This window comes from Branchiostoma floridae, chromosome 3, assembly GCF_000003815.2.
Source record: "Branchiostoma floridae strain S238N-H82 chromosome 3, Bfl_VNyyK, whole genome shotgun sequence".
Taxonomy (NCBI): domain Eukaryota; kingdom Metazoa; phylum Chordata; class Leptocardii; order Amphioxiformes; family Branchiostomatidae; genus Branchiostoma; species Branchiostoma floridae.
Window position 1 is genome coordinate 13,642,252 of NC_049981.1, and position 24,194 is coordinate 13,666,445.

Below are 24,194 nucleotides of genomic sequence, written 5' to 3' on the forward strand. Positions count from 1 at the left end.
TAAAGAGAGACACTTGGTAGGAGGCTGATGGCATGGAGAAGGACATGCAGGACAGAAACGTCTGAGCGGCCATGGCGGCGAGGGTCACAGAGAAGGAGTGGCAGCCGACATAAATCAAGTAAGTCAGGCTACAAAGTAAATGCAGAAATGTTCGCGGTGGTTTTATGTTCGCGGTTTTAACTTAAAACCACCGCGAACATTTTTGCATTATAGTTACTGACTAGTCTATGGCGCTGCCGGGAACTTAAAACCATCGGGAAAACTCATTTTCCCGCCCCCGCGGAAATAAATCCTCGCGATCTTAACCCTATTCAGACCGGGGGGGGGGGGGGGGGGGCTTTTGAGGCCCGCGCTAACTTCGATGTCCTATAACGCCAGAACGGCTTACGCTAGAGCCACCAAATTTAGTGAGTTTTCCTAAAATCTTGTTGGCAACAATTCTACGAAGTTTGACAAATTTTCCATTTTTTCTTGTTGCCATGGCAACCGTTTGTTGTCAGGCAGTTTTGCCAAAAATCACTATTTTTGGTTCTAACAATGTATTTTTCAAATTTATTTGCTATATTACTGTGATTTTGTTACATAAATAAAATCTTATATTATTCAGCATATCTTTCATAATTATATATGCATAAATTATGCTAATTTGATGACGTCATCAGCCCAAAATCCAAGATGGCGGACGGAATGGCCAGATCAAGAAAAACAAGCTAATTATCCCTTAAAATTTGCAACTACCTGGTATTTTTTCATCAAAAAACATCTAAATGAATGAATTTAGTCTATTTCCATTGCCCTTTGTGATTATTTGTTGCAAAAAAAGTATTTTTAAAAATTCAAGGTGGTGGATATAATATGGCGGAGCCCAACTCGTATCTTAGATGTGCATGACGTCATTTTATGACGTCATATTGACGTCATTGATGTTGCTATTGGCAATGCAAGTCGCAATAAACATTATTATTCTGTTATCTGCACTTGCTGTTACATTTTTGCAGCATAACTTGAAGTTTTCTGAGAATACCCATTTTTCATGGGTTTGGCCAATGTAATCAAATTGATGACGTCATAATTACGTCATCTTACATCAACGTAACGTCAAACGTCACATACTTGCCAGATATTATGTCTAAATCATGTCCTGAAAATTTGGTGGCCCTACGGCACGTCGTTTTAGAGTTATAGGACTTAGAAGTGGAGGGCCTCAAAAGCCCCCCCCCCCCCGGTCCAGGGATGACCAAAAAAGCCCGGTCTGAATAGGGTTAAAATACATTTACAGTGCCAACTGGTACATTACTAAAAGAGTCTTATTGCCGTATCATTCCTGAAATTGAAACGATGAGTTATTGTTCCTGGTGTTTGTTGCCAAAATTCCTGTTTAAATCAGGATATGCTAAGGAGGTACGGAGCCTAAGCCTTTGGAATGGCTTTTCTCTGCCATGGTACAGAGCTAGCGCTGTACATTCTAGACCCGACATGTTCTATATATGACTGTTATGAGATTGATTCAGACAATAACAAACCTGCCATTTTGACTTTGCTCACTATCAGTTTACACAAAACAAATGAGAAAATCATACGTCACTTCCCTGAATGTGATCTTGTTTATTCCAGAAATATCAACATCTTGTGCAAAATCACAGTCAATGTTTTTATATAGATTGACTTCCTACAACAAAGTTTCGCAAGGTACATGTGCACATTCCTTACAAATCAAGCCATATATATAAATAGGTGATAGGTGTGCTTCAGAACTATACACTACACTGCGGTACTTTACCCAAAATGTAGCAAAACCTATTCATCGCAATCATATCGCGGTGATGTCAGATCTTGGCCACAATATTTCAAACACATTGTTCAAGAATGGTGTTCAAACAAAAATACAATTGCACAAGTACAATGAACACAAAAAATGGTAACAAAGGCTTTTAAGCACACTATACGAACACTACAATGCTTGGTGAAAAACGTTATGGTGAAAAAGCACTAATTCTACTGTTACCCACAAGCTTTTGAAGTTGCAGGTTGGTCTGATAAATACATACTTCGTGCTTTAACAAGAAACCATATAATCCGGAAAGTATATATGGTTATCTCAAAAATACCTTAAGTGCACTTACACATCTGTACTTTCCCCTTTGGGTCTATACTGTCTGTAGTACATGTAGACACACATTGAATGTATGCTCATACATGTACTGTGGTCCTTTTCCCATATCGTGCAACATCACATTGATAGTCTGTGCTATCTAGTGCGGGGTTGTTGTTACGTAGGATGTTGTAAGTAATTTAAGATGGACCAGAAAGGACGAGAATAGAATGAACTTCTCATTGATACTTCACAGAACAACTTCAACTGACAGTGACAATAACAAAATAATGCATCTACCTAATACTAGTAGTATGCAAAACGGAGTGCTCACGACTATCACATACACGTGAAAACAATAACAAACAAACAAAATCATAATGTTGAACCTTAAAGGCATTCTTTTTAGATTTTTATTTTGCTCTCATACACTGCGATGAGTAACATGATCCCAATGCCCACCAGAACTCCAAAGGACTGCACCAAGACAGGGTAAGCCGGCCCCTGGCTCTTTGTCTTCTTCTTCTTGAGGTTGTCGTGAGAAACGTCACTGTGGTCGTGGCTGTGGCCGTGTTCACTATGGTCATGCTTGGCAACGACCTGCGGCTGATTGGGATGTACCATGTCCGGCAACTGGATGGGGATATGATGATATAAGATCTCAACCATTGTATACGCTGAATAAAGTTAAACTGTATTTCAAGCAAAGGACTTAACCGAAATTTTCGACTGATCAAATCCAATCTTTTGAATGTCAAAGAATGGACGATCCTGACTTCTTCTGTGATGTTATGTAGATATCACACCTGCCTCAGTGAACAGTGGATCATTACGAAAGTTGTGATTACAACAGTGAAATCCATTAAAAACCACAAGTCTTCACAAAAGTAAATGAAGAGAAAAGGGGCTGAATGCATAAATTACAGAATACAGTCAAGCCTGGGTGTATTAAAGTGACAGACATATCTACATCTCTACATAAGGCCACTTTTTGATGGTCCCATAGATCATCCATAGATAGGTTTTCCCATTGACACAAGTATTGGCCACGGGGCAGTTTGAACTGTACATTCCATTCGAAGCACTGTAACTTACCATGTCCACAAGACTAACGTACAGGAACATCCCAGCGGTGACTGCAAACACATACTGGATGACGTTATCCGACAGGTTGCCGATGCCCAGTCCGATGAGCAGGCCGATGTAGCAGACACAGGCAGACATCAGGTTGTACAGGATGGCCTGCTTCACCGACATGCCTGCCCTGATCAGCAGGGCAAAGTCACCTGGGAGGGAAAGTAATGGTTAGGGGATAATCATCGTCATTGTCATTTCCATTGCATGGTGGCTGAGGAGGAAACCATACATGGATAATGTCAAAAGGATGATGATAACTTCAGACAGGCTTCTATATGTATCTAAAATTGTTGTTGTAACATAGTGTATGCTTCTATCTAAAATTGTTGTACAGTTATAACATAGTGTATGCTTCTATCTAGAAGTGCTGTTATAACATAGAGAGTGTAATGCTTCCCCACTTCTGTATCAATAAATGGTACATTTAGTAGCAAGTACAGTTAAATTAATAATTGTTCAATGCACAACAGCCCCAATCAGTGACCAAAACACACACACACGTATAGTACCATATATACAGGATACTGATCAAGCATCTCACCAAGCTCATGTGGCAGCTCATGGCAGAAGATTGCAATAGATGTACTGATGCCTCCTGGGATGCTGCTGGCAAAGGCAGCCCCTGTGCAAACAAATCATCATCTCATAATCCATGATATTGCATATTGGTGCAACCCCATAGCTTTCTTTCTATCTTTTTTCATTAACATACTACAGTGAATAGAAGCTAGCACTCATTTACATATCACTACCCCCCAAATGGAAGACTAATCTCTCTATTTTTCAACCTCTTCAATTAGATGATGCATTAACATGTCTGTCTTATTTGTAAGGGAAACAGAGTATTCCTCACCAATAGCCAGGCCATCACTCAAGTTGTGAAGTCCATCCCCCATGATCACCATCCATGCCATAGTGGCTATCCCAGGATCCTTCAGCTTCTCGTTGTCATGGAGATGATGATGATGATGGTGGTGGTGACAGTGGTCATCCTCTATTGGAGAGTCTGTTACTGTGTGCAACTCGTACGATTCCTCAGGATGGGCCAGTTCCTTTTGTTTTCGGAGTTTCTTTGCTTTCTGTGATAAAAACAAGCAAAAAAACTGAGTACCGTAAAGTTTCTGTTTAATTTGATGTGGAAAAGTGAAAACTGCACATCTCTATACATAAGCACATGATAAAGGTTTGAGTGAAAGCTTAGCACATAGTTCTGACAAGGAACAGTGTGAAAATTGTCCATCCCAGCGAACCCCTTCTTGAAATTTTCACATTGAATTCCCAAGAATGAAAATAAGCAAGACCCAACCACAGTCCTATTATGCAGAGCTTTCTTGCAATGGCTATACAAAGCCTTATTAACCAGGAAATAGTCTGTTGATCAGCCTTCACAGGCCAATGCTTTAGATAGGGACCATTGCTAAAAATATTTATGAGCTTGTCATACGAATAAAGCACAAGCAATCAGCTTTACTTGAAGAAAACATTTTGGCAACTTTCTGATTGGCTGACAGCTGGTTTGTGACCACGCCCTAACAGCGGGTCTGTGAAAGAGGTTTGGCAGAGTAATACTTATATGCTGGTGGCCTTGCATATATAAGCTGCTGCAGGAAATTTAAAGCTCTGCCCTGAAAGATTTGAAGTGAATGAACCCACCCTTTTGGCCCTCCTCTTGGTCATGACTCCCATGAGTTTCTCCATCATGAACAGGAAGTAGATGCCAAACAGCACAGTCAGACCTTTCAGCACTGGGTCCAGATGGCTGCCCTCGTCGTGACCTTCATCATGACCTTCATGCCCCTCATGACTGTCCTCTCCAGCATGGGAATGGAGGCCGAGTGCCTGAAAATTGATACATATACATTTTATTTGTCCTGCTGATTATAGTTAGGATTATAGTTAGGATTCCAAAGGTCGGGTGCTCTGCAAAACTATGACCTCCCTATTGTGGCTAGCCTGGGTGCCATCCTAGTTTAATTGCTCAAAAAACATAGCACCCTGGCTGCTGGCTCTCTTTCCACCTGCTTTACCACGGAAGGAAGCAAGCAAGAAGGGAGAGCCAGAGGGAACCACGGAGGATGATACCCAGGCTTGATCCATGTAGTTGTACGACAAGACATTAGGGTTGTTTAAGTTACTTACATGTGGTAGAAGATGAAGGACTGCATCTCCCGTCAGTGTTCCCATTGCCAACGCAATCAGGAAACACAGCACGAACTGGTACACTCTCTGGTCCATTAACGGGAGCAGCACGATTCCCACAACAGCCAACATGCTGATGACAGTCACAGCCAGAATCCCGTATCCCCACACTGTAGGGAAATATGTAGATGAAAAACTGAGTCTACCGAAAATGTACCAAAGTAAAAGTTACCTTCATTACGATCACCATGCTTCAAAGAAATGAGTACATATAGTGTTATTTATGCATACACGGAGAAAATATAGACTCAATGAGCACGATTTAGTTGTGCCATGCACTGCAGCAAAAATCTCTACCAAGATAGCACAGTCACCAACTCGGATGATATCCCTCATGTAGGCTGATAGGTTGACTATAAAAAGTATAAGAATTCTGAGTGTTCACAAAGTCAAACAGAGAGTCTGTTACCTGCTGCTGGTACGCCTTGTGCTTTCCCTTTGTGCTCGTCATGATCGTCATGATCGTGACCGTCCTCTTCATGAATGATACAAGCCTGTTCATCTATCTGTGCGATGAGCAGTGGGCAGATGTTCACGAAGTCTGGCATTGTCATGCGAGACATGTCTGGCGGGATGTTGTATTCTACCAGAATCTCCCTCGCAGAGAGGCACTGCAGGAATGAGGGAAGTGAAAAATAACTTTTACATTATTAAGATATATTAACTGTATTGTTGTTCTCATGAAGATGACAGTTCTCAATTTCCAGAATACACAGAATATATCTATTACAAATAATCAAGAGCTTTATTATAAGCACTTGTACCATTGAGCAAAACAACTGCAGAGTGTGAGAGAAGGTTGGCTTACATGGGCACCTGGAGCATGTTCAGGATGATCATGTCCACGGCCGTGATTTTCATTTCCATCGTCGTGATCTTCATTTCCATGGTTGTGATCTTTAGGTCCATGGTCCTGTTCTTCAGGTCCATGGTCTTCGTGGTCGTGATCTTCATGTGCATGGTCTTCTTGATCGTGATCTTCTTGTCCAATATCTTCATGGTCGTGATCTTCATGTCCATGGTCTTCATGGTCGTGATCTTCATGTGCATGGTCTTCATGGGCGCGATCTTCTGGTCCATGGTCTTCATGGGTGCGATCTTCAGGTCCATGGTCTTCATGTCCATGGTCTTCATGTGCATGGTCTTCATGGACGTGTTCTTCATGGTCGTGATCTTCATGTCCATGGTCTTCTTGATCGTGATCTTCATGTCCATGGTCTTCATGGTCGTGATCTTCATGTCCATGGTCTTCCTGGGCGCGATCTTCAGGTCCATGGTCTTCATGTCCATGGTCTTCATGTGCGTGGTCTTCATGGTCGTGATCTTCATGTGCGTGGTCTTCATGTTCGTGATCTTCATGTGCATGGTCTTCTTGATCGTGATCTTCATGTCCATGGTCTTCTTGATCGTGATCTTCATGTCCATGGTCTTCATTGACGTGGTCTTCATGTTCGCGATCTTCATGTGCATGGTCTTCTTGATCGTAATCTTCATGTCCATGGTCTTCATGGACGTGATCTTCATGTGCGTGGTCTTCATGTTCGCGATCTTCATGTCCATGGTCTTCATGGTCGTGATCTTCATGTCCATGGTCTTCATGGTCGTGATCTTCATGTGCGTGGTCTTCATGTTCGCGATCTTCATGTACATGGTCTTCATGGTCGTGATCTTCATGTCCATGGTCTTCATGGACGTGATCTTCATGTGCGTGGTCTTCATGTTCGCGATCTTCATGTGCATGGTCTTCATGGTCGTGATCTTCATGTCCATGGTCTTCATGGGCGCGATCTTCATGGGCATGGTCTTCGTGATCGTGATCTTCATGTCCATGGTCTTCATGGTCGTGATCTTCATGTCCATGGTCTTCATGGGCGCGATCTTCATGGGCATGGTCTTCGTGATCGTGATCTTCATGTCCATGGTCTTCATGGTCGTGATCTTCATGTCCATGGTCTTCATGGTCGTGATCTTCATGTCCATGGTCTTCATGGTCGTGATCTTCATGTGCATGGTCTTCATGGTCATGATCTTCATGTCCATGGTCTTCATGGGCGCGATCTTCATGTGCATGGTCTTCGTGATCGTGATCTTCATGTCCATGGTCTTCATGGTCGTGATCTTCATGTCCATGGTCTTCATGGTCGTGATCTTCATGTCCATGGTCTTCATGGGCGCGATCTGCATGTGCATGGTCTTCGTGATCGTGATCTTCATGTCCATGGCTGTGACCTTCATGGTTATGGCCATGGTCATGATCCTGTTCCCCATGGCCATGTTCATCCCCCTCTTCATGTTCATCATGACCATCATGGCGTTTTGGGTCTTCTTTGCTACCTGTTGTACTGTTTGCATCCCTGGGCACCCTTCTGGGCGACTCTGTTGCAACCTGCATGAGGTCTAAGCCTCTGGTAGGTCGCACTGCCGTGGACTTACGCCCTCTCCGTCTCTTCCCTTTCTTTCCCTGTCTCCTACTGCTGCCGTGCCTTCCCGGCCTGGGAGTTGGGGCTTCCTGCACAGCAGCAGGTTCTGGTGCTACAGTTGAGGTCGGACTCTGTGGAACCTGCTTTATTGGATCTGTCGACTCCTCATGGCGATAACCATTGGCCTCCCCTGACATTGTACTCTCATGGGAGTGATCCGAATGGTCAGGATCCTGATGACCAGCACCTGTATCCTCATTCTGATCTTCCCCATGATAACCAGAATGATGGTCATTACAAAGTACATCATTGGTGTGTGGATAATGCACGTGATTAGTGCCACCGATTGTGTCCACAATCAATAAAGAAGTGCCATTACTGTCTTCTTCGTGATCACCGATCAGTTCCTCGTGATACGCAATCCTCACCTCACCAAGTCCCAGTCTCCCTAGGAGCTTCTTGAAACCTCTAAAGCTAATATTTCCATCCTTGCCATACTTCCTAAATAGCTTCTGTAAGCCTTCGTTTTCTTTGAAGGACTTTTCATATCTAGCTGTAACAGAGACTGGGTTGAAGCCTTCATTATGATCTACTGCCCCCGCCTGATGAAACACTCCAAACGTCAGCAAGCAAAGGAAACACACACAGTGCAGGGGAGCCCTGTTCATGGCTACAATCACACTGAAAACAAAAGAGAAGGTCATTAATACGTATCCATACACTTTCAAAGACTTCAAGTCTGATTTGAAGAAAATAGCATTTAAAAAAAACCCAATGAAATACGGATCTCTCAGCAACTAATTTCTTCATTGCACCCTTAGACTTCCATGGAATGATAAAGTAGAGAGCGTCATATCTCTCTGACCAATTCATGATTTTATCAGGACGTGTACTGCAGCTGAAGCTTAGCATCACATTCAACATTACCTTCATCCTACTTACTGCACTTAAAAGTTCCTCCATGGATATACCACCTGGAATTAATTACCCCCGGAAATGTGGATGACAGCAAAAAGTAACTTATGGATAGAAATAACATAGAACATGTGCACATGCATCTGTCAACTCGTTAAAGGTGATCGGTACTTGGTATACTTAATTTCCGGTATATATGTCAGATCTGTATCAAAACAATGTTACACATGTACATATACACCACGTAACGGAAGTTACGGAACACAGTCCATGTGGCGTCACTGAATGGAACTTTTGACAGCTATATACATAGTGACAACTCACTGTCCATCAATCTTTTGAATATATCTGGGACGAAAGGGAAACTGGAAAGGACTTAGGTGGCAGTGTAACTCAGCCACTCACAGTGGCCCATTGCCTTGGGAGATAACTAGCGCTACTAATGTATTACATTCAAAACAGACATACCAATAAATGGTTAAAATCCTTTCCGACTCAGAGCAGATTAGAAAGACAAAGGTTATGTCTTTGATTTGCATTTGCAATTTTAGTGGATCTTTAATGATATGATGATATTTTGTACGTTAGCTGGTTTGGGCAAATTCAAAATCAAGAACTGATCAGATTATGGGACCGCCCAAAGATGTTCCAGAGGGTGTCCACTGAATGTACGCCATGTTTCCGTTCTGTAAAAGCTTTTAAAGTTCGCTTTTAGGGTCAAAATTTACGGCGCGATTAGGCGCGATTACCGCACATGCGGGACTGTTCCAGGTGCCGAAGGAGGGGCGCAACGTGCGGGGAGGGAGACTCTAGCAAAGATTTTTCCACCGCAACTTGGGCCATTTCACGTATAAATTCACACACTTTTTATGACCTTGCAATAAAAAAATTCTGTAGGAAATAAAGTTTATAGATTATGTTGCAGCTAGATATAGAGAACAAATGTACTATCATACGGCGACAATGTCTCCACCCAATTGCATGTAGACTGCCCCAAACCCATTCGGCTTCAGTGCTGTCACAATGCAATTTCAGGCAAATTAACGCTTTTTCAGGCAAACTAACAAAGGTTTCTCAATAGCTATCGTAAAAAAATATGTGCCCGCCCATCAGTAAAATAGTTGGCCGTCTTTGGCAAGTTGGCCGTCTTGGGAAGGTCGCTTTACATTACGCTTTTCGCGTCAGCGGTGAAATTTCCCGCTGTCGGGACGCCGCTATCGGGACCTCTTTACACACACCGCCCGGAAATCTGACAGGACACCCGCGGCGCGCGATGGAATTTGTACAAACTTTCATTTTTTTGCATTTTTTTTCATATTGAACAAACTTTCATTTTTTTGCTTGTGTACCGCTTCCAAGCGATTGAAAATTCAAATACGTGACTTGCATAAGAAATACAAGTCCCTGACTACGTTGTTGTTTCGCTGACACTTCCGGTAACTTCGAGTTCGAACGCAAAATTTTTGATAAAAAAGCATTTCAAAACCCTTTCAAAGCGAACTGTTTGATAAGAAGATTCCCTTTCTTTCAGTGATGACCTGCTAAATTATGGCTACGCACTGAAATAACCGTGAAAATACGCATAATTCCTGCAGGTATAATAACTACCTTCATACGTAGAAACTCTTGAAAACTGCCAGCAGTTCATGTGGCGGGAATTTCCCACCAATGTCATAGCAACGGCCAATCAGAGACTCGTAGTGGGATTACTTCATACAAAATTTGCAGAGATAGCGGCCGCCAGTTTCGGTGCATCCAAGAAGGTCTCTTTTTTTAACCTCCTTGGTGCAACGTAACGATGTATTGCAGGGGAATATATTCGGAATCGAACTTGTATATTTTTTACAGGTCTTCCACGAAAATCATGCGAAAGTAGGTCACCCAAAAATGTGAGAAGGAGACTACTTTTCGCTGGCAGCCCGCTTGCTTTGAAGGTTGTCTGCCGACCCGATTGACGTGATAGCCTGCGTAGGTTGCCCACCATGTTTTAGATTAATCGTTGAAACCATGTGTGCTGTATTACGACCTTTCGTATCTATATGCCTGTACTTAGCCCGATAGGGCATGAATGGGGCATTGTTATATTGAATTTCACGCTTTTATAACGTATTTACTTATTTATATAACTCATTAACTTACTTGTTTATATAAGTTTATGTAATTTATTTACATAACCTTTTTCTAACCCCCGCCTGATAAGGAACAACTGACGATAAACCCAATAGTAATAGTAGGCTCATAATAAACATTTCGCTAATTAAGTACTTGGTAACAAGGACTTCCTGTTATCACTACTATTTAGATCAGCAGTTTGGGGTTTGGGGAGAACTTCTGTGTGGAAATTAATTAACCCCCAACGTTTGATGCCCCAAAAGTTCTTTTGTACGTTATTGCATAGAATAGAATAGATTAGTACTGCTAGGCACAATGGGACTCATCAAAATTCTAGAAGGGCCGTGAAAATCGGCCCGCTCTTCTGGAATTCGCAGTATCGTTCAACAACCACTTCTGAATATGTTCAATCGCGACGTTATATAAGACCCATGTGAAGATGTACAAATTGATACAACTAAGATTACTATCACATAAATCACTGATTTGCAAGATTGTGAGGGAGGACGGACCACGGACCGTCCAAATATTTTAGATGGGCCCTGAGAATCGGCCCGTCCCACTGGAAATTTAATCACTGTTGAATTTGTCCTTTATTCAATTCTAAAACATGTTCCATTATCCTCGGGAGTCGGCACTACGAGGGGTGATCAATAAGTCGGCCTGACCTAGAAATGATAAGCACAACTCAGATTTCGAAGAACAACTTTAGAGTATACAGCCTTTTCTCAATATCCTCCAATTAAAAATCAAATTTCAAATCATTGCAGTCATTAATTTCCAGGCGAGTGGCGAGAAAAACAAGGGTAAATTGTGATCAGACATGTGTGGGTCGAGTTTCCCATGCTGTAAATTCTAAAATGTTTGATAATGATTCTCTTCCTATTTCAAGCAGAAATAATTGGGTGCCTGACTTTCAGGTGCGCAAATTAACCCGCACACCTCAGGTCGCAGCTCAATTGTCCGCCCCTTTCCCCTTCTCCCTTACGTAACGTTACTGGGTGTCGCCTGCAAAGTAATTATCACACGAATTTGAATTTTGGTACACATTCATATAAGACTACTTTATACTTGACATCTTTGCTTCGAAGTCTGAGTTGTGCTTATTATTTCTGGGTGAGGCCGAGGAATTGTTGATCACCCCTCGTATATACAACAAAGCTTGTTGCTTGAGTTAACAACTATGTACGTTTGAAATCACCATTTCACACCTCGAGCACGTTAAAGATCCCATCACACTTATCGAAAAGAGTGACGTTAGTCCAGTGTGAGTGAGTCCCGGTGTGAGTGATTCAAACATACAGTCCCATGGCCGCACCTGGGGCGATTACACCCGTGGTCCGTAATGTAAATACGATATTGAGTGGCGCCGAATTAATCTCCAAGCAGATCTTCCGTGGCCACGCAAGATTTGCTTGAAGCAAAGATTAGCGTCGAATGGCAGCTCGCTCCAGACACTTGCGACAGTCGTATTGAGGTCACCTGAGTGGCGCCGAATGGCAGCTCGCTCCAGACCTTTGCGTAAGCTCTTCGGAATTCAGCCCCTGGCTGCGAAGAGGGAGTGGTCGGCCCACCCAAATACAAGAACATTGATTCATCCCATCTATAATTTTCAAGCTTTCCAGTTTACTCCTATAGATTGTTTGAACCGATTGTTGACCTGAAGACATTCAATTTTAGTGCAAATGAACCCTACCGTTTTGTATACTTCAAAACAAAGGAAATTTATAGACTAAGTCTTTACTTTCTGGTGACATGTAATTGTTCAATTTTGATGATGGCGCAATGGGTTTCCTTATAAATCGCGAGGCAACTTCGTCAGACTGCGGCATCGTTTTAATTCTGAAAAGGAACACACAAGCCAGTTCCCGTTCCACAGACGGCACACCAGATTCGCATCGTTCATCGGAATTTACGTACTAGTATTAATCGTAGGATACTTAACGGTTCGTCTTCCCATGGTTTGTTTCGTTAGGCATCATTTGACCGCAACTTGTGTTAAAGGTCGACTGCATATCAAGTACACCGACACCTTACAATGTTTGGGCGACTGCATATCAAGTACACCGACACCTTACAATGTTTGGGCGACTGCATATCAAGTACACCGACACCTTACAATGTTTGGGCGTCAAAGAGTCGAAAAAGTGGCCTCGGTACCGCTGTAGACATGCACTTAATCAAAACCTTACCAGATTTCAAACCAACAAGAATTTCACGAGCTATAACGTTAGCTGTATAGTCAAAGATTCAATTCAACGATTCGGACTTAGACATTTAAATATTTACGACGCGCTGCCATTTGGCTATTTTGACTTTGTTCGAAATATGATGATACAACTAAAAATTTTTGTAAAATCCCACAGAAATGGATTCTATCGAGAGCACATGATGTTCCAGTCTGGTGCATATAACGCAATCTTGGCAAAATGCCCGCCAGTCAAACTTAACAATGCTGTCAAAGTCGGATGAAATTTAATCCAACTGGCGAAAAGACTTTCCTTCGCAACGCGTTACTAAGGATCGCGGAACGATTTGAACTTCAAATAAAAAGGGTTCTAAATGCGTTTGATTTACAACGTGGCTCGCCGGCACCCTATTTTAGCCGAATTCTACTTTCCACTCCGCATGAAGGCCAAGTGGAGGATAATTCGGTCAGTAGTGTGCTGTCTCCCCTGTCTTTTGTCCATGGCACAAGAGCCATGTGCTGACCATGGACCACCGGCGTGAGCATACTCATACGGTACAGGAAATAGGTTTTGCTATCGCAGAGCTGTAAACACAGTAGCAAAGGCGATCATTAAGTTTGTTTTGCATCAATTCACGATAAGTAGAGTAATTCACACTTCGTTTGGTCCCTAACACAGCACAGATGAAAGACGCCTACACTAATTATATCCCGTTAACGCGTTCAGCTCCACTATTATGGCTGTCGGCGCGCATTGTAGCTTTTCCCGTCGTTTTTGCCTTTGAACGTAAGACAGTCTACAATTGTGGGATCAAACGATGTCAAAATGTAACTCACCACTGCGTAGGACACCTTTAAATACCCCTCCCGGGTTGGAGACGTGTGCAAATTTTTCACACGGCACCGCCATGGAACCAAACCGCCCGGCTTCCAACATGGCGCACACTGAACCTATTGTGACATTCGCTACACGATTCGTATCGAGCAAACATGCCCCAAAATGAGGATATTGATAAGAATGACATTTTTAGAGACATAACAAAATTGGTATTTTAACTGATGTTAAATATATGCTTATTTACCTTGTTATCGTGAGGATGCCGATGGATTGAGGGCGCGAACAAAGTGCTATGCTTACAGGCAACGGAGAGGATATGCAAATAGCCAGCCTTGCTTTGCAATCGTCAAATGACGTCAAACGTAGTCATGTGACTGACCGGATATGGGGAGATCTTGGACACACATGCTCGATCGAGCGATCGAGCTAATGAGGGTCAATGAGGACTTTCTTTACAAGCTCCTTGTATAGAGTGACCATGGTCAATATTGACCGAAGAAGGCCATATAAATATTACAGAGTTGGTGCAAGGTCCTTGGCTGGAGCAAGGAGTTGCAGTGAAGAGGATACCACGGCCAGTAACTACATGTAGCGTACTTGAGCTTAGTTTATTTTACTGAAATTACCTCCTTCTAGAAATACACATGTAGTACTCTCTTATTCTCGGTATACATGCGACCCTCGCTTTTACAGGATGTTTGCGAAGTCTGTCATGCGGATATCTGAAGAATCTCGAAATCTGACAACGCGGATCAAAGCAGGAATCATTACCCAAATATTGGGTACCTATTGGCTGCAAATACACTTGATGAGCCCTTGATATCATCATTATTATTATTACTATTATCAATATTATTGTTTTTAAAATAATCTGTTCTCGAGATCTGTAAGGATGATGTTTCATTTGATTTGTTTCATTTCCATTTGGAATATCATTTCGTTCATATGTTATACATGTAGACCTTACGAAAGTCGCTGTACATTTGTCGTGTCCTAATAAAGATTATATGTCTCGTTCAAGCTAAGCCTATCCATATCGTAGGTTATTGGCCTAAGCAGTCAAGATACCGGCACACATCAGCCCTTACGCTTAGAATCTGGCAGCTCCGAACTAACACGGATTCATAAACAAAGGTGAGCGCAATTTGTAACCTTTACGTCAAAGTGTAACGACCGTGATCTGTGCTGTGATGTAGTAAGAGCATTAATCAGGATAGACGGGGCGCGGGACTTATATTAATGAGCTGGTTAGGTTATATTGAATTCCATGCTATATGTGTCAGGCTGACTGCACATGTCCTCTCGATAGCCCAGATGCCAGTCATATCAGCTTTGGCGTACAATGATAGCTACTCAGCCAACACCGATGGTAGGGAGCCGACTATTAAAGGCCTAGGCCTACCTCACATTTTCTACCCAGGACCCAGCCGGGCTGTTTGCGGAAACAAAAAAATCAAAGTTTACGCCAATGAATATGCAAAAGGCGTGCTGTTTTTATCGTACTTTTCGTTCCCCAAGACCTGCCCGGCCGGGCCCCTATGTGGAAATGTAACGTTTAACCTCAAGCTAACATAGCTGGCATCTAGACTAAAATGTTTAACAGTTCCCGTCACCTACTATTGTCCAAAGGCACGGACAAATACTTGAAGCTATGAATAGCGCGTTTGTTGTCATTCGGCAGGAACCAAAACCTTGTTTATATAACTTATTTACATAGCCTTTTTCTAACCCCCGCCTGATAGGGAACAACTGAGGATAAACCCAATAGTAAAAGTAGGCTCATAAGAAACATTTCGCTAATTAAGTACTTGGTAACAATGACTTCCTGTTGTCACTACTATTTGGATCAGCAGATTGGGGTTTGGGGAGAACTTTTGTCTTGTGTGAAAATTAACCTCCCAACGTTTGATGTCCCCAAATATCCTTTGTACGTTATTGTATATACATGTACATGTAATAACAAATAATAGAATATACTGTTAGACGCAATAGGAAACAAAATTCTAGAAGGGTCCATGGGCCGTGGAAATCGGTCCGCTCCTCTGGAATTCGCAGTATTGTTCAACAACCACTTCTGAATATATTCATAAGACTCATATGAAGATGCACGAATTGATAATACTCATTACCATCACATAAATCACTCATTTGTAAGATTGTGGGGGAGCCGACTAAATTCTCTTAGATGGGCCAGTTTTACCTTTAAAACAAAGGAAATTTAGTGCATGCAGTAGACTCAACTAAAAAAAGGTCTTTACTTTCTGGTGGTATAGAATTTGAGGGCGGAATGGGCCGGGTTTCCTTAGAAATCGCGCGAGGCCACTTCAAAGGCATCGTTTTAATTCTGAAAAGGAAGCTCTGGCGCCAGCGCCCGTTCCACAGACCGCACATAACACTCGCATCGTTGAATTTAAAGTACGTTTCGGCATAAAACAGTCGGAAAAGTGACCCCTATAGACATGCGCTTACAAACCTTACAGCCAACAAGATTTTTACGAGCTATAGGTAGATTAAACGATTCTGACTCACTATTTTAGATACTGAATCGAGACAGTAATGCAGATGCCCCCCAATCTAAAAATCGTCGAAAATTTAGCTATCTACGACGCTGCCATTTATTTTGACTTTGTTCGAAACATGATGATACAATTAAAATCGTTGTAAAACCCCACTGAAATAGGTCCTATCGAGAGCACATAATATTCCAGTCTGGTACATATCAGACGCAATCTTGGTTAACGCCCGCCCGGCCGCGGCTGAGTCATAGTCGGATGAAATTTAATCCAACTGCAGGTGAAAATACTTTCCTTAGCAACGCGTTGCTAAGGATCGCGGAACTATTCGAGGGTTTTGAATGCGTTTGATTTACAACGTGGCTCGGCCGCGACCCTATTTTACCGAATTTTACTCTCCATTCCGCATAAAGGCCTGGTGGAGTGGTACGGTGTCTCACTCTCAGTCAGCCTTTTGTCCATGGCAAAGGCTGAGCCATGTGCTTACCAGACCACATTGCGTGACGGTCGGTGCAGAAACGTGACACTCGCCGGGGTGAGCATACTGTGCAGGGAATAGGTTTTGCTATCGCAGATACATATACACAGTATCAAAGGCTATCATCGAATTTGCTCGCATCAATTCACGATAGGCGTCGCCATGTAGAGCAACACCGTTCGTTTCAATTGTCCCCGGGTTTATACGGCAAATTGAGCAGCAGATGAAAAACCGGCCTACACGGATTACCGTGTTATATCCTGTTCAGCTCCGCTATAAACAATGGCTGTCAGCGCGCAATTTGGCTTTTCCCAGCCGTTTTTGCCTTTAAACGTGCGATTGTCTTCAATTTTGGGTCCATACGATGTCAAAATGTAACTCACCACTACGTTGGACGTTTAGGCTGACCACGGCTTTAAATATCCCTCCTGGATTGGGGCCGTGTGCAAATTTTTCACACGGCACGCTGACCTGCTGCTTCCAATATGGCGGAGTGGCTCACACTGAACCTATTGTGACATTCGTTACACGATTCCTACCAAGAAACATGCCCCCAAAAGAAAATATGGATGAAAATAACCACATCTAAATACATCACAAAATTTGTATCTTAACTATTGCAAAATATATGCTTATCCACCTTGTTGTCGTGAAGATGCCGATGGATTGAGGGCGCGAACAAAGTGCTATGCTTACAGGCTGTGCGTTGGATATGCAAATAGTCCGCCCTATTTCGCAATGGACAAATGACGTCAAACTTAGTCATGTGACTGACGGTGTCCCGGAATATGGGGCGATCGAGGACACGCCGGACATGTTCGAGCTGTTTCAATGAAGACTCAAGTTGTTTTGGCAAGCAAAGTTGGAGCAAGATCCTTGGTTGGAGCAAGGAGTTGGAGTGAAGAGGATGCCACGGAGTGTTTGCTGTAGCGAGTAACTTGTGGCGAAGTTTAGCTTAGTTTATATTACTGAAAGTAACTCCTTCTAAAAATATGATGTAACGTTTGTTACTTTTTAGTCGGTCACGCCAATTAATCCACACCACAGGTAAATGTGGTAACTTCTCTTATTCTCCGTTATACATAAACTTCCATACTCCCTCGCGATCCTTATTTTTACAGGATGTTTGCGAAGTCTGTCGTGCGGATATCTGAAGAATCTCGAAATCTGACAACGCGGATCAAAGCAGGAAGCATTATCCAAATATTGGGTACCTATTGGCGGCAAATACACCCGATATTATTATTATTATTATCAAAATAATCTGTTCTCGGGATCTGTAAGGAATGATGTCACAGAGAATTGTTTCATTTCCTTTGGGAATATCATTCTCAGAAATGTTTCGTTCAATTCAAGCCTATTCATATCGTAAGCTAATAGCCTCGCTCAAGACCCGCATCAATCCTTACGTTTAAATTGGCAGCCCCGAACACGGATATATAAACAAAGGACCCGTCACAAATATGTGCGCAATTTGTAGCCGTTATATATGTCAAAGTGTAACGACCGTGATCTGTGCTGTGATGTAGTAAGAGCATTAATCATGATAGACGCGGGATGCGGAACTGACATGTATTAGTTGGTTAGCCCTGATTGGCTAGTGGGAGTGACCATGCTTATTTGATTGGCTAAGGAGATAAACTATATGTATTGTTCTCTGAGTCGAGCTTGTCGGTTGTTAGAGATTGTTGTACCCTGGGGTCTCAGTATCTAAATGTTAGTCTCTGTACTTACATACTGTGTACACTGTACACTGTAGTAAAATCTTAGACCTAGTATCTCTGTATCGTATTTAGACCTGGTGTACCTCAACGGTTAACCTACACACTGTATCCCTACGCTGTATGTTGAAGACTTGACGTAACTGTATACATGTACTTGTATAATGTTAATTGAGTAAAGCATATTAGGTAGAATTAACACGACTCACAGATAGTAATCGCTGGTTTGGCTCTGGGTTTATGATACAGAGCATGGAAACCAAAATCTCACACAGGATCTTTGCGCATTGCCCTCACTGTTACAAAGCTTCTAGTATAAAATGTCTGTAAGGCCACACTGACTTAATTTTATCGATGACATCCGCGCGCGCATTGCTTTCCGCCTGTTCTCCAACTACATGGAAGACGTCTGTATTCTCTCTCTCTCCAAACTCAACTCAACTCAACCCTACTCTGTTACATGGGTTCTAATGCTCTCCTTAGATATGTTTCCTAACCGCCTACGCCAGAGTTCTAAGAAAAATGGAATTATCTCCCATTGGGTCTATGTATCATCTATAACATCGTTCTAGCTTATATTCCTAATTTTGCACCTTGGAATGACACGTTCTGAAATCTGGAAACCCTTACCACCGTTACCAACACGCCGCATATACGTAATAACTCATTTGCGTGGTTCTATGGAATACATTAAAGACGTTTAGCTGAGCTGAGTTTATCGTTACAGCCCAGGGTAGCGAGGTTGTTGTAGTGGCCTGGGCTGAGCTTCCACTGCTTCCCTCCGTAAGATGGGTCTTCATACACTTCCCAGTCTCCGCCTGTAGGCAGGGAAGAGATAAGATCTTATGATCATATGCATGATGATGATGACGATGATCATCATATATAACTCTGGTTAACTTAAGTCTGCATGAAACAAGTTACGTTTACTGTGAAAACAACAAGATAGGACATAATGCAATTTTCAGACAGACAAGTCTGTAGAAGGTATTTAGACCCCTGACCTCCCCCGCCCTTGCAATCTTGAAAAACGGCTTAGGCCGAAGATGTACCAAGGTTAAATAAAGGTTGAAAAAGTCCTTGATAGTTCATCAATGCGTGAAGACACTTGAAACTTGTTTGGGACCTCGATCATTTTGCCGCAGCGCCATCTTTCGACAAGGAGTAGTAGACACCATACGCCCTGATACGAATAGAGGTAGATAACATGGTTCTACCATGCAGCTGACAAGTTACCTAAACTTTGCAACAGTTGAAAACATTTGGCAGTCAATGTGAGCAGACTTTTCAAAGAAGTAAAACACACCAGTAACAATGGCCGAGGAGGCTTTGTCGTCAAACCCCAGGTCTGCGAAGTTGCCGTGACCCTCTACCAGAGGCAGTGCGGCGTAGTTGGAGAAGTCAGCGTCTCCGAACAGGACCAAGGCGTTATCAGGTACACCACGGACAGAGGTGATGGTGTCTTCTTCTCCTATAGAACAAGGAATAGAAAGAATACTACCGTAACGATTTTCCAACTCACCGACAGATTAAATACAGCTCTCCAGGCTCACTTGTAATTGGTAACATTAGATAAGAATTAGATATTTGGTAAGAAATCGACTGTACGTGCACTGGGATTTGTAATAAGCTATAACGAGATATGACCTTATTTTTTCTAGTTGAAAAGCTTAGCTGTTTTGAAATGCGTTATTTCTGTCCAAACGTAAAACGAGCGACGTACACACGTGTGGCTGCTAGAGTCACATTCTCGCCGCAGCGACACCTAACGGTGAGATCATGTAACGTTATAGCTCAAGTCATTGAAACCCAATAGAAGGTATAGCTGACGTGACGGACTACGTAAACGTTGACAGGTGAATTCGAAAACATTACATGATTGTGTTAAAGAAAATGCTATTATAACACACACATAGCATATCGAATGAACAATTATTACTCCATACCTCCCCATTTTGCACAGTCGGAGTAGTCTCCTGGTTTGAGAACGTGCGCCTTGCCGCGGAAGTTCATGTGCTCGTACACAACCCACGTGCCCTGCTGCACCATGATGGACGAGCACTTGTTGTTGAAGTCTCCGCCTAGCCAGCCAACTGCGTACAAAACAGAACATCGCGTAACCTGCCTGCATAAACCGCCATACAAAGTTTGACGTAGTATCTATTAAGAGATTATGAGTAGCGGTTTCATCCAAAAGTCATTCATCTATTCTATTCATGATGTGGGGGTGGTCACACCCATTTTACAATACTGTAGCTTTTTCGTAAGGTATTCAGTGAAATGTGTGATAGAACCAAATAGATCAAAGATGGACAGTCAACAAGAATCGACGTCAATGCGTGTCACTGTGGAACAAGACAGCGGAACCGTGTACGACAAACACACGACTGTCGCAAGAATGGGCTGTGACTGGGCCTTAAAGTCAAGACCAAGTTTGTGAAATACATGTAGTCAAAGTGTATGGATCTTATACCGTCTGCTTTGAGCTAGAAAAAAGTTAAACGTCAACTAAATGAAATGAAAGAACGAATAAATGAACGAATGAAAGAAGAAGGTTGAATGAAGGAATGAAGGAACGAATGATTGATTGAATGAACGAATAGACGAATGAGTGTTAACCTTCCACGAGAGCCCCAGTGTGCCCACACGACACGCTCTGCCCCTTGAAGTCAGCATGTTCGAACAGCTGAATGCCGGGGTTCTCCTGACACGGCCGTGCAGACGACAGGATGTCGTGTCCGCCCATACCGGCTGGGTCCGGGTAGTTTCCCGGCTTCAGGTCCCACTTCCGCCCGCCATAATCTTCATCTTCACACACTTGCCAGCTCGACTTTCCTGCGGGAAGAGTCAAGAGAAAGTTTGGTAACAAACAAAAGAGTAATAATGTACAAATATACAATACTTGAAGTTATTGAGTGAATGAGTGAGTGAGTGAGTGAGTGAGTGAGTGAGTGAGTGAGTGAGTGAGTGAGTGAGTGGAGAATCGATGCAAAGCTGCATTCTGCAGCAATTGGCTGTTACCTAGTTGCATCACCATAGAAACCCAACTACATATACAACACCTACCAGTGACAATAGCTGACGAAGCCTTGTCGTTGAAGCGCACACGTTTCAGGTTGGGCGCCTGCCCGGTTAGGGTACAGGCCCTGCCGTTAAAGTTGCTGTGTTCGAACAGAGTCAGGGTGTCGTCAGCAACACACCGGAGGCACGAGATGGTGTCTCGGTCACCTGCAGGGCAGTAGAAAATAGTCGCCTAGTGCCTATTTCACAAATCTGGAAATGTCTACCTAGACATTGAACGACAAATGTCTACATGAATCAGCTGCACCAAGTTTACATTTCTGGTTTAAAGTCATTAATAGGAGTATTACACCAAGTCAAAGCAAAAGCACAGCTGTTGGGAGGGCGCAAGCAAAAGGAATTTGACTAACATACAGCCAATCTTGCCCCCCAACGACCTGGAGGTCAAGGGACTAGGTAGGTAGGTAGGTAGGTACAGCCAATCTCTTAAAAATACTAACTTTGACTGACAATTTTGGTTTGTCTGTCTGATGACCATACTGGCACCAGGGGTGCAACTGGCTTGTACAGTGCCAGCCACGCATTACGTCCATCAATAAAAGCATTTCCAAAAGTACAATTTATGTAAAGTGTATACAGTATGGGCTACAAAGTTGCCGGCCTGGATGTGCTCAGTGACGTATAAAACGTACCTGTCCATTTAGCCGGGTTGGAGTACTGCCCCTTGGTCAGGACGTATGTCTTCCCCATGTAGTCCTTATCCTCATACAGGATCCAGGTTCCCGACTCTACCACGATGGACGAACATTTGCTGGCTTCCACAGACGGAACTAGTCATGGTAATATGAGAATATCAATCATTAAATAGATCGATGAATCGATCGATGAATTTATCTATCTATCTATCAATGAATCGATCGATCGATCAATCGATTGATTAATTCACAGCAAGAAATAAATGCTGAAATCCACAAACAGAACTACATGTAGTCATAGTACGAGACAATCCATCCATCCATCCATCCATCCATCAATCAATCAATAAATAAATAAATCAACCAACCAATTGATCGATCGATCGATCAATAGACCGATCAATCAACCAATCAACGACAAGAAATTAAATGCCAGTGCATCGCTTTGAAAGAGACAAATGTGGTACATGTACATACTGTCGCGGTAAGGTCCTGCACAGAGGAAAGTACGTTCCCCACCCTTGAAGTCTACATCTTCGAACAACTTGATTGTTTTCATGGCCGACATCCTGGACAACGTTACTGCACGGACAAAAACGAATATTACTCTCTGAACATGATAGATATTGACAATAACTTAATACGCGTGTGCCTTAGTACACATGTACATTGTCATCGGTTATTCATTAAGAAGATCTGTGACAAAACCCGGCGGAAGATAATGATACCCAGAGACCTGATGCAATCCTTACACGTTATCTTACATGCGTCGCCACCAAAGGGCCTGTTAGCGAGGCTACTGTGTTCGCAATAGCACGTAGACTGGTAACCTGGACAAACCGGTTTCTGTCTGAACCGCATGGCAAGGTCGCAACTAGCCAGCGTTAGTCTAGGTTACCAAGGACTATAATTTGTAGGTCATTGCACAAACCTCACACAAACCTGCAAGTCTCAAACCATTTGTAATATGTATACATTTTATTCATTTTGACTAGTTTTCTTAGGGGTAATCGTTGGAATGGCAACATGAGAGGTGCCCCTAAGCATTATAATTTGGAAAAGTTAACACTGAAGTTGCATAGTCGATTGCATGTAGCAGCAGAGACCCTAGGGTTGAATGTTAAGTTGTGCAAACTTTTAAAGTTTTTCTACCAAGGAGTAACTGACTAACGATGAACTAGTGTCAAGAAAATATGATGTTTATTTTAAAGATTAGTGGCCATTGGCCGAAATGGGTTATGACCGTGTTCCTAGTCTAAGAGTAACCTTGCGTAGGATAAGCCAGCCTTCATGCGATTTCCCTTATTTTGTCTGCACAATCAATTTGTGCCGAGGTGTCAAGTTAGTTGGCCCCTAAACAAAAGCACACATAATACAATTTAGTTACTTACAGTTTTAGAAGCAGTGGGACAGGATTGGGAATGTTCTTCAGGTGTTCTGTAAGAGGCGTGGTGTGAAATGACGTACCCTGACCAGACAAGATATGTCAGCCTATTGTATGCGTGCGCACCTATAATTATGACTTGATGTCTCGCACTGAAGGCATTTTGTGCTGCATTTTATATGCCGTAACATACCGGAATATTTACTGTATTAGATGTGCTGGGGTTGGAAGCCTCTGGGTGGTGAATCTGAAACAAAATATTTTGTTCCCAGAAACTAGCCACAAATAAAAATCACCGAATATTCGGAGAAAACTTCATGAGTTATCATCCATACAAACTTACTAACAAACGAGCAGTTGTAGTTCCAACAATAGACACTAGAGGGTGACCATCCGGTGTTCACAACGGTCACGATCCCATACAGCACCAAACATTATGACATCGCTTATCACCTCCGTGCATGGTGATATTATTTTCGGT

At 42.7% G+C, this 24,194-nt stretch overlaps 2 protein-coding genes across 3 annotated transcripts; both read right to left on the reverse strand.

Annotated features, from left to right (window-relative positions):
- Window positions 1-1,585: 1,585 nt before the first annotated feature.
- Window positions 1,586-18,318, reverse strand: LOC118412052 (zinc transporter ZIP10-like). 2 transcript variants are annotated; one of them, XM_035814652.1, is made up of 9 exons: window positions 17,276-18,318; window positions 6,237-8,529; window positions 5,838-6,039; window positions 5,369-5,538; window positions 4,883-5,068; window positions 4,083-4,308; window positions 3,771-3,851; window positions 3,188-3,378; window positions 1,586-2,725 (listed from the first exon to the last, which is right to left on the reverse strand). In XM_035814652.1, exons 2-9 carry the CDS (start codon window positions 8,514-8,516, stop codon window positions 2,498-2,500), a joined length of 3,564 nt encoding a protein of 1,187 aa, XP_035670545.1. In that variant the 5' UTR covers window positions 8,517-8,529; window positions 17,276-18,318; the 3' UTR covers window positions 1,586-2,497. The 2 variants fall into 2 exon arrangements, with proteins under 2 accessions (XP_035670545.1, XP_035670546.1); XM_035814653.1 differs by lacking the exon at window positions 17,276-18,318 and adding an exon at window positions 13,901-14,038.
- Window positions 18,319-18,833: 515 nt separating this feature from the next.
- LOC118412053 (beta/gamma crystallin domain-containing protein 1-like) lies at window positions 18,834-22,905 on the reverse strand. The gene is made up of 7 exons (XM_035814655.1): window positions 22,807-22,905; window positions 22,327-22,464; window positions 21,680-21,841; window positions 21,233-21,448; window positions 20,560-20,706; window positions 19,920-20,084; window positions 18,834-19,431 (listed from the first exon to the last, which is right to left on the reverse strand). The coding sequence occupies exons 1-7, from the start codon at window positions 22,895-22,897 to the stop codon at window positions 19,304-19,306; spliced, it is 1,047 nt and encodes a 348-aa protein (XP_035670548.1). The 5' UTR covers window positions 22,898-22,905; the 3' UTR covers window positions 18,834-19,303.
- Between the last annotated feature and the right edge of the window lie 1,289 nt (window positions 22,906-24,194).

Excerpts from the sequence above, each read along its gene's own strand:
- LOC118412052 (XM_035814652.1), bottom strand. The coding sequence starts at position 8,516 with ATGAACAGGGCTCCCCTGCACTGTGTGTGTTTCCTTTGCTTGCTGACG. Across the intron at positions 6,040-6,236 it reads AACATGCTCCAGGTGCCCAT|TGCCTCTCTGCGAGGGAGAT; the intron begins GTAAGCCAACCT and ends TCATTCCTGCAG. Across the intron at positions 5,539-5,837 it reads ACAAGGCGTACCAGCAGCAG|TGTGGGGATACGGGATTCTG; the intron begins GTAACAGACTCT and ends ATTTCCCTACAG.
- LOC118412053 (XM_035814655.1), bottom strand. The coding sequence starts at position 22,897 with ATGTCGGCCATGAAAACAATCAAGTTGTTCGAAGATGTAGACTTCAAG. Across the intron at positions 20,707-21,232 it reads CACTGGGGCTCTCGTGGAAG|TTGGCTGGCTAGGCGGAGAC; the intron begins GTTAACACTCAT and ends TTTTGTACGCAG. Across the intron at positions 20,085-20,559 it reads CGACTGTGCAAAATGGGGAG|GAGAAGAAGACACCATCACC; the intron begins GTATGGAGTAAT and ends CTTGTTCTATAG.